The sequence below is a fragment of the Gekko japonicus genome, unplaced genomic scaffold (assembly GCF_001447785.1).
Source record: "Gekko japonicus isolate JY-2015 unplaced genomic scaffold, Gekko_japonicus_V1.1 scaffold366, whole genome shotgun sequence".
Lineage (NCBI taxonomy): Eukaryota > Metazoa > Chordata > Lepidosauria > Squamata > Gekkonidae > Gekko > Gekko japonicus.
The window spans coordinates 152,285-163,082 of record NW_015159721.1 but is presented as its reverse complement, the minus strand read 5'-3'; the positions used below and the strand labels follow the sequence as shown (position 1 = coordinate 163,082).

Sequence of the window (10,798 nt, the reverse complement as noted above, 5' to 3'; positions counted from 1 at the left end):
CCATAACTCCATCCCACCTCCAGCTGGTTGACCTTGAGCAGTTCCGCAGATGTAGCAAGCAAAAGACAGTAAACACCTACACAGGGAAAATACAGGGGGGGATGGACAGGGCACAATGTAACATACAGAAAAAAAACACCCCACCTTATGGCAGCTTGCTGACACCTTTGTGGACAAAATGTCAAGTGGCATGGCACACTGCAGTGTGTGGTTAGGGACTGAGCAGAATCACTCTAGAAGAAGAAGAGGAGGAGGAGATTGGATTTATACCCCGCCCTTCACTACCCGAAAGGGTCTCGGAGTGGTTTACAATCTCCTTTCCCTTCCGCCCCCACAACAGACACCCTCTGGGGTAGGTGGGGCTGAGAGAGCTCTCCTGAGAACTGCTCTTGAGATAACAGCTCTGAAAGAACCTGTAACTGACCCAAGGTCACACCAGCAGCTGCATGTGGAGGAGCGGGGAATCAAACCTGGTTCTCCCAGATTAAAGTCTGCACTCTTAACCGCTACACAAAACTGGCTCTCACGTTCCCCCAGCAGAGTGCTTTCTCTGCCAACTTTCTCCACAGAAGCAGGAGGAGTGGTTTTGCCCAGTTCTCTCTTGGCACCACAGCCCACCCTGTGCTTCAGAGCATTTGATTCACAAGGGCCCCCTGACCCCAAAGCAGTGTTCCCTCTGAGCTGAGTTCGTGTGAGCTAGCTCACAGTTTTTTAGCCTCCAGCTCACACATTTTTTGTCTCAGCTCAGGAAGGAGGGCTCCAGAGCAAACTAATTTAGGCAGCAGCCAAATTGTTCGCTCACAACTTTAATGCCAGTCGCTCACCAAGTAGAATTTTTACTCACAAGACTCCACAGCTTAGAGGGAGCATTGCCCCAGAGTGGTTGGTATGTACGTATTTGTACGTTTTTATCCCATCCTTCCCCCAAGGAGTTCAGGGCAGCATGTAAGAGTCATTCTTCCTCATTTTATCCCCACAACCCTGTGAAGAGAGTTTTAGTAGAGTGTGCCTGGCTGGATCAAGGTAACTCAATAAACTTCAAGGTAGAGCAGGAATTTGAACCTGGGTTTCCCAGAGCTGTACCACACTGGCTGATTGATCTCCACTGCATCTTTCTTTGGACTTTTCTCAACTAGCTACAGTTTTGTGACGTTCATACAGAGATTGTGTTTGTTCCCAGCCTTGCTTCAAAATCTTACACTTTCCGCCTTGATGTAGCTTTCTACCAGCATTGTGGATAGTCTTTTCCTTCCTTCCTTCCTTTTTTTTTGATTTTTTGGTTGGCTAACTGAAGAGTCTCCAATCTGTAGGTGCCTGCGTTTTTGGAAGCAGTGCTGATGTAAAACCTCAGTGACCGAGGTTAGCAGATGGCTGCATTGTAGTGGCAGCCTGTCTGAGAAAAGGTCTGACCAGCTGAACAACTCTTGTCTAGCGCATACAGATGGTATTTCAGCAAAGTGTCATTTTTTGGCATACTGTAATCACCTGCCTCTTTTAATGTGTGAGTGTTTAATGCTATAATTAAGGCTGAGGCTGACAGATACATCCGAGAGTGGTGGAGAAAGAGTCTGATTATTGTCGCGTGCATCTGAACACTGGGGTGTATCCAGCCGTCTGCAAAGTGTGGGACTTCCCTGCCCACCTTCCTGCTGCAGCCCTCTAAGTCCCCCCCCCAGTCTTGCTCTTGAGGGTCATGGGGGGGAAAGTGGGGGGTGTTGCAGTAGGGGTCTGCGGTGGGAATGACCAGCCAGTCTTCTGGAAACAGAAATGCCATTTTGTTTTTGGAACAATGTGATTAGATACAGACGTCTTCTTCTTCTTCTTTTGCCCCACCTTGCAATGTAATCAAACAAGTTTTGCAGGTTTTTGAAAACAATGCAAAGGCCTACAAACCTTCTTTAACAAAGTCAGGTGTCAAAAAGAGAAATGATTGTTCACACCATTAGGTATGTTCACTCTTTTGTACCACCTTCAGTCATCTGCAAAAAAAAAAAATTGTCTCCAGCCTTAATTTGAGAAGTGTTCCTTATCACTGATACTGGGATTTTGGGAGAAAGCGTTATAGCATTCTGATAGCATTGCCAACCTCCAGGTGGTGGCTGGAGATTTCCCGCTTTTACAACTGATCTCCAGGCAACAGAGTTCACCTGGAGAAAAGGGCTGCTTTGGAGGGTGGAGTCTATGACATTATACCCCACTGAAGTCCCCCCTCCCCAAACCAGGGCTGGCAACCCTACATTCTGACCTTAGCCTCTCTGCCAGCTCTGAAGACATCAAATGTGGGAATGCATCTCCCCCAAATTCCATGTTCTTTTGGGCCATTGTCCGAAAGTCCCCTTATAACCTGACTTCTCTAGAGTGAGAGACGGATACCATGTGACTAAACGTGCTCCAGCCCCATTTCTTCCAGAATTTTTCATTAGGACTTAGTTGTCACTTACGTGGTTGACCATTGGCGTGAACAAGTTGGAGGCTGCCTCATCGTACCTGTAGACTTGATCGGCATCTAGAGGACCTCTTGTGTGAAAATTCCATTTGTTCTTACTAATGTAAGACATTATGGCACATCAGAGAACCCCCCAAGCCCAAAGATTACCTCTGCTGTCCCCCTTGGCCCCTGAGAAGCCAAACCCAGAAGCCCCTTCTATTATTCTTCATAGGTCCTCAGCTACTGAGAAAGATAAATTATCCGGGGCAATAGAAGGAAATCCGACTGTCAATCCAGATGGTTACCAGAGTCAATGCACACGTGGTTTAAACAAATCCAAACAAGGTCAGCAGGTTTGGTCTCTGGCCCTTAAAAACCTTTAAAAGGTAGAAGAAGGAGTAGAACCAAGGAAGGTTTTCCTGCACATATTCAGTGATCTGTGGACCATACTGAATGTCTCCAGCAGTTGCCAGTCCTTCTATGGAAACCTGATTATTCCCTATTCATTGGTTGATCTCTGCCCTTTCCACGCATTCCTCTTTTGGTCATCCCACATAGAGCCCTTTGGTGTGAGGTGCACCGGTCTGAACCACCAGCATCCTTTCTATGTTTGATACAGTTCTTCATGCACTTTGGCACTAAAAGTATTACACAGCAAGAGGCATCAAATTCATCTTTACGGTAGGGCTACACTGGCATACATATGTATGCTGATGTGAATTTAAATCATGTTTTGGTTGACTGTGCGGTATTGCGCTTTCCTCTGCCTCCTTTTCCACAAGGTGGATCATGCAAGCCAAGAGCAAAAATTGTCAGCTGACAATTTATAGAATGTCAAAGAGTAATCAGGAATGCTCTGCTGAACGCAGTGGCTTAAAAGCATAAAACAGAGAGGAAACTGCAATTGTTTGTCATCTCTGAACACTTAGTAATTTTTTTTTTCTAGTAGAAGAATACCTCTAGCTGGGAGAGCTCTATAATTATCATCCAAGTGACTGAGTGGAATACACACACACATACTGGTGTGTATATATGCAGAATATCTTTTTGAGGACACAGCAAAGAGCCCACAAGTTTGAGACTTCTGGTTTATGAAGCAGCGATGGCAGACGCTCTACCCAAGCCATGGGAGAGCGATCCGCATACCAGCGGCCTGGAGGGGTGCCACCTCAAGTGACACCCCCACGGAGCCTTTGCGATAGGCTCCAGCCAGGGGGCTTTTGAGGGGTGGCCTCTTTGATGGCGTAATGCCGGAGAATTGAGGCTTCCCTCCACCCTGACGGTCCAGCCACTGTGTGGCCCTCGGGCACTAGCTGGTTTAACCGGGACAAGTGCCAGAGATTGAGCGGAATGGTGATTAATGAGCGAGATCAGAAAAACTGACCGACAATGAACGTGAGTTCAAAATAAATTAGATTACTTTAAAAGCAAATTCCCCCCCTCCGCTGACAAAAGCGGGCACAAAGAGGGATGCCTCTTATGCGAATGAACTGATAAGTGATACGAAAGGGGAGAGGGGAGGAAATACAACGAGTGTGGTTTGAGAGACTTACTTGATTTTCGTCATCGTGGGGCGAATTTTTCGAGACGTGAAGAAGCACAAGAAACTGTAAACAAAACGGAGAAAATGGCGGCCCAGCAGAGAAAGCTGAAAACGAAACCGCTAGCGGACATGCTCAAGCCGGTGATGGAACAACTCGATGGTATTAACCAGCAATTGACCGTGATGAATAAGAACTTTGCATCTCAACAGCTCCAGGTGAATGAAACGGAGAAAAAAGTGGAGCAGGCAAATGAGAAAATTAAAGAGATAGATACCACAAGCAAGAAACTGAAGAAAAGAATGGGAGAAGTGAAAACGAAGCAGAACATCCAAGAAAATTGTTTTCTGCAGTTACAGGTGGAAAAAGCTAACATGATTCTCAGGCTCCAGGAAGTTCCTGAAGCAGAGCGGGAGGACCTGAGGAAGGTGCTTAGCAAGATCATCGCTCCAGTAATAGGCTTAACAGCGGATGAGCTTGTAAAAGAAATGGAGCTAGCCTACAGGGCATACTCCAATTATATATATTTTTAAGTATATTGTGATATTAACACTTTTAGTACTAACACTTCTATTAACAGGGATAAGATCTCCTCCTAATGGGGTTTTAGCATAGTGTGGTTATCTTTCCTTTACCCCTAGTTGTAGTTCCCTTCCCAATATTTTCTTTGTAGTTCTGTAGTCTATTGCAAAATATAAACTATCCCTCCGGGGTTTTTTAAAGAAAAGTCTGAATAGTTTATAGCAGCTGGTTCTTGGTCACTTTATTGTTATTTTTTTTAGTGTCATCCTGTTCCATACATGTAGCCTCCTTTGTACATTTCAATATGAGCAATGCATGAATTATCCCATACCTTTGAAGGGTTAACGGTATTACATCAACAGTATTACCTATAGACTTAATTGTGTTTTGTAAACTTTAGCTGTTGATATCAGCTCTGCAATATTCACAGAAATCCATTTCCTGGCTTGCTCTTCTCCATGAGGCCAAGTCTGTGCTGCCAGAATCACACAAAGTAAACCTAACCTCAGCAGGGTGTAATGCCACAGAATCTTCCAGTATCTTCTCCCTTCAGTATTATTTCTCTTATATTTGATTACTGCACCTATGAATTTTGCCACTGAGGGAGTGACACGATCATTTGTATTTGATAGTAGCCATGACACCTGGGCTCGCACATTTAGCAATTCCGGATCTTTAAATAAAGGGGTGACTAAATTAGCCCTCAACTCACCGGATATAGGGCACTCCGTAATCATATGTCGGATGGTTTCGATTTTATCATATGAGCATTTGCATGTTCTATTAGAGGATGATACTCTATTATATATGCCCTCCAAAACCGCCAAGGGCAGAACGTTCAGTCTTGCCAAAGTAAAAGCTCTTCTTAGTTTGTTTGTTTTTTAAAAATATATTTTATTGGGGATGTTTAAATCCCCCCGAAAGTGCAAGAGCGTTCCGTGCGCATGCGCACGGAACGCTCTGTAGCTGACCTCGCCGCCGCCGCCTCCTCGGAGCCGGGTGGGCGGGCGGAGGACCGGCCTCGCCACCGCCAAGCCCGGCAAAGGGGGGGAAGGAACGGCCTCTCCGCCGCCGCCTCCGAGGCGGGCGGGGGGGGGACCGGGCCCGCCTTATACCTAAATATTTAAATTTCTTTACTCCTAACCCTATATTTGTAAAGGTAAAGGTTCCCTTGCTCGAAAGCCATTCGAATCCGACTCTAGGGTTGCGGTGCTCATCTCCGTTTCAAAGCCGAAGAGCCAGCGCTGTCTGAAGATGTTTCCGTGGTCATGTGGCCGGCATGACTAAACACCAAGGTGCACGGAACACTGTTACCTTCCCACTGAAGTGGTACCTATTTATCTACTTGCAATTTCTTGCTTTTGAACTGCTAGGTTGGCAGGAGCTGGAACTAGAGATGGGAGCTCACTCCGTCTTGCGGCACCTGGGTCTCGAACTGCTGAACTACTGACCTTCCACAGCCTGCAGCCTGCAGTTCAGTTCTATTTATTTCCTTCTTTCCCTCTCTACTTACATTTAAGTATATAATTTCTGATTTTGTCATATTGACGCTTAACCCTGAGCATTTTTTGAAATCATCTAAAATAATCTTTACTTCTTTTACTCCTTCTTTTGGGTTTGTCATAATAATTATGATATCATCTGCGAATAAATTTATTTTCATTTCTGCCTTACCTATCTTATAACTTTTTATTCTTCCCGAATTTCTGATCCGTTCGGCCAACTGTTCTATTGCCATTATGAAAAGCAATGGTGATAATGGACACCCTTGCCGTACCCCTCTTTGTATAGGGAATGCTTGTGAGTGCTCGTTATTTACTCTTACTATTGCCTTCCCTACTTTGTAGATTTCCTGTATTGCCTCTAGGAATTCCTTTTCGATTCCCACTTTACTCATTATTTGCCATAAGTATTCATGAGATAAGGTATCAAAGGCTTTGTAGACATCCAGTTTTAATAGACCTATTTTCTTCTGCTGTCCATGTTATAAAACATTTAGAATATTTCTTATAGGGTGGGCTATACTTCTACCTTTTACAAACCCATATTGATCTCCTTTTATTATAGATGGGATAACCTTCTTTAATCTGTTGGCCATTATTTTAGCAAAGATCTTATAGTCTTGGTTTAGGAGACTTATGGGTCTATATGATCCTACTTCTTTAGGGTCTTTCTGAGGTTTCCGTCTTCCTCCATGAGTCCGGAGCACTTTTGCCTTCCAGGACTCTGTTGAACAATACTTGGAGTTCTGGTACTAAAATGTCCTTCATTTCTTTGTAAAATCCACCCGTGAAACCATCTAGACCTGGTGATTTACCCCTTTTTGGTTCTCTTCCCTTATTTCTTGGGCCATAATTTCATTCTTTAATTTTTCTCTCTCTGTTTCTTCTATTGTTTGGCTGATTTCCTCCTGAAAGTCTACTGTATTCTTCTTTTTATACAGATTTTTGTAAAAGCTCTCAAAGGCCTCTGTAATTTTCTTTGGGTTTTGTGTTAATTTCTTATTATATTTTATGCATTTAACACTTTGCTTTGCTGTTTTAATCTTCAGATAATTTGCCAATCTTTTTGCTGTATTAATACTATTCCTCTGAAATTCATTCTTTACCATAAGCTCCTTTTTCCATAATGTCGCTATATCTAATTCCTCCAGCTGTTTCTGTGTCTCCTTAATTTTACTCTGTACCCTAGGATCATATTTTTCCATTTGTTTTCTTTGTAGCTTCTCTAATTCCTGAAGTTTGGGTTGTCTTTTTTTATACCATTCCCTTTTTATAGTCTTTTCTTTCTTTATGCAGTGGCCTCTTATTACCGCCTTGGCACCATCCCATAATATGTTAGTGGATACCGTCCCTCTATTTTCTTTAAAGTATAAACTTATTTGTTTCTCCATGTATTTTCTATCTTCTTCTTTGATCATTATTAAATTATTGTATTTATTAAATTATTGTATTTCCATGGTCTTTTTGTATTAAACTGCTTTATTTCAATTTCGATACTTATGGGTGCGTGGTCAGATATCCAAATTGGATGGGTTTTTGTATCTTTTATAATCATTTTTTCTAAGATTATATAGTCTATGCATGATGACGTTTTGTGTCTACTAGATATGTGTGTAGGCCTCAGTTGTATCCCTATAAACTCATGCGCTTCCTTCAATCCCCATTCACACAGAGGTCTGCGAAGGCTTGCCTGCCCACTTTGAGGTTGCTACCAATCAGCCCAGTCCCAAATGTGGAATGAATGGCGAATCGGCCATGAGGCTTTTTAAAGCTTTTTCCAAGCTGGCTGAGCAGGGCTTTGAACCCCAGCTTCCCACGGGGCCTTGGACTGGAGCCTGCCTACTGTATCATACTGGCTCTCAGTATGAAAATGATGTCACCACAGGAGCAAGAATTAAGAGCGTAGCTACAGATCTTTCACATGAACAACACTGCAATCCTAAGAACACTTTCCCAGGAGTAAGCCCCACTGAGTAGATTTTGGTGGGATTCTGACAGACAGACTTAGGATTGCACTGTAAATGTCTCCTGAGTGGCTGGTTATCGAAACGTCATTCTATTTATCTCTCACACTCAGCCACACCTTTCGACTAGCTTTGTTTGAAATCACTCCTGATTTTCCCTAAGTATGTGTTGGGAGCCATTTTAGGTTTAAATTCTTTGTTCAGAATCAAATGGTTTATTGTTTGCTGTCAGAATAAGCCTTGCTTTCTTACGTGCAGTCTGTTCTGTATGTAAGTTACCAGTTACTAGAAGTTGTTATGGGGTGGCCACCCCCGCTGAGCTCCCCCCACCAGGAGACTCTTCTGGCTGAGCACAAGCCACTTGCCAGGCAGAGGGACACCTCAGGACCTGGCTGAGCTGCAGCATCACCCCTGGCTTAGCCAGCCTGGGAGGTGAATTGCACCCCCACCCTGCCCGAGCAAGCCCTCCCTCCATCAGGGGAGCATGACCGGGGAGGGGACATGGCAGAGACGGGGCAGGACCCTTCCCAAGGTCCTTTTACCCCCCCAGTCTCCCCCCAAAAAAACGTCTGCCGATTATTGCTGTGTCTGCTTTTCAAATGTGTTGTTGAAGCAGCAGATTATTGCTGTGTGGAAGCAGGAAGGCCAAGTGGGGGTACTATTTTTAAAAGCATGAAATTGGTTTGACCAAAAGCAGTTACGGAACGGGGGGGGGGACCCCGAGTTTGCAGGTTCCTTTGTGATCACTACAAAATTGTCTATGTAGATAAACACCCATCCTTTTAAATATTAATGAGACATCAAAATGTTCACTATTATTCCAAGTTCTATTCATTAAAGGGTTGCCAAACTCCAGGTGGTGGCTGCAGATCTCCTGGGATTACAACTGATCTCCAAGCAACAGAGATCAGTTCACCTGGAGAAAATGGCCTCTTTGGAAGGTGGACTCCATGGCATTAATACCCCATTGAAGTCCCTCTCCAAGCCCCACCCTCCTCAGGCTCCACCCCCGAATCTCCAGATATTTCCCAAACCAGAGCTGGCAACCCCAACCATCCCATCAGGTGCACCGAAATGTATAAACATCTGTTGTTGCACCAGTGGTCATTCTCCTGGAGAACTTAGAGCACTACCAAACCTACAGAATCAGTAGACCAGCAAGTCATGGTGGAGCACATAAGAAGAAGAAGAGATTGGATTTATACCCCGCCCTTCACTACCCAAAGGTGTCTTAGGGTGGCTTACAAACTCCTTTCCCTTCCCCTCCTCACAACAGACTCCCTGTGAGGTAGGTGGGGCTGAGAGGGCTCTGACAGAAACTGCTCTTTTTCAAGAACAGCTCTTATCAGAACTACGGCTTGCCCAAGGTCATCCAGCCAGGTGCCAGTGGAGGAGTGGGGAATCAAACCCGGTTCTCCCGGATTAGAGTCCGCGCACTTAACCACTACACCAAACTGCTCTCTAATGGATCTAATGGATCCATGGGTACCACAGGAATTGGGTTGCCAGGTTTTACCTGTCTGCTAGCGGGGGGCTCCAGAGGGGGTTCCTGGATCTTCTGGTGCAGATACAAAGTGTGCGCATTGCAATTACATCAACCGGAAGTGACGTCTTTGCACCGGGCATGTTGGGCGTGACCGGGGTCTTTGGGGGTGGGGCTTCCCCTGCCAGCCAGCTGGCCAGCAGCAGATTGGGGACCCCAAAAGTGGGGAGGCCCCACCCCCATTGGAGGGATGGCAACCCTACACAGGAATAAGAAGCTCTACACTGCCACCTCCAAGTCATCTTCCGTACATCGCCACTAATATTCCATCTTAGGCACTAACCAGTTCAAGCCTGAGCATTTCCAAATTGTCTTCCCACTGGCACATTTGTAGAGGGCCATATATAAGATTTCAAAACTGTAGTTAATGTTAAAAGATGAAAAGTGAGATAATTGTACATTTTAGAAACATGCGTACCTATGGAATGGATTTTACTGCTCTCTTTCCACTGTAAAAGTTAATTAATCATTACCAAAGGAGTTGATGAGTCTGACTCCATCTCTTGTACAGGTAACTTGAGAAATATAACTAACAACATGGCGTGAAAAAGCAGGGGCTAACTGCAGGTGCAGTTATTTGTATAACAAATAACTGACTTCCGGTTTCTGTTTTCTAGGACAAAAAGGGTCAGCCATTGTTACCGGATAACTTACCGACACTTGGAGAGGACCCTGGTTCAGAAGGAAGTAAACCGTATCCATCAAGCCATTGAGGAATCAGTTGTACGAGAGTTGGGAGTTGAAGGACGATTTTGACCTTGTTATTTTGAATTTGTTGGTTTTCATTTTCTGTTTATCCTGTTCAGAGCAATCTCTGTTACACTGAAGCCTCTGGGCAGTGGTGTAACTTTCTGGTAATAAAAATTAGTGATATAGCACTTCGTATTGACATTAATAAATACCTTGTCAAGTAATCTTTGTATGTTATTAATTGGCCCCTGCAGCTGTTTACTAAATCATAAACAATTTACTAAATTGTAAACAAATGTGTACTATTTTTGTACTGATGAAATGCACTTATGGAAGAACCTCAGGTCAAATATACACAAGCCTTCTATGAATACTTTTGAATTAGGGCAGAAGTAGGCATTAAAGAGGAAATATGGGGGAAATATGGGGTTAAAAATGTAAAGGTTCCCTTGCTCGAAAGCCAGTCAAATCCGACTCTAGGGTTGCGGTGCTCATCTCTGTTTCAAAGCCGAAGAGCCAGCGCTGTCCGAAGACGTTTCCGTGGTCATGTGGCCGGTATGACTAAACACCAAGGCGCACAGAACGCTGTTACCTTCCCACCGAAGTGG

At 44.4% G+C, this 10,798-nt stretch overlaps 1 protein-coding gene across 1 annotated transcript in view; it reads left to right on the top strand.

The window, feature by feature from the left end:
- Window positions 1-10,432, top strand: part of FARS2 (phenylalanyl-tRNA synthetase 2, mitochondrial) — a 265,280-nt gene extending 254,848 nt beyond the window's left edge. Inside the window, exon 6 of the mRNA XM_015421057.1 lies at window positions 10,118-10,432. Coding sequence (XP_015276543.1) covers window positions 10,118-10,256 — 139 coding nt within the window. The 3' untranslated portion in view covers window positions 10,257-10,432. The remainder of the gene's footprint in view (window positions 1-10,117) is intronic.
- The last annotated feature ends 366 nt before the right edge of the window (window positions 10,433-10,798 follow it).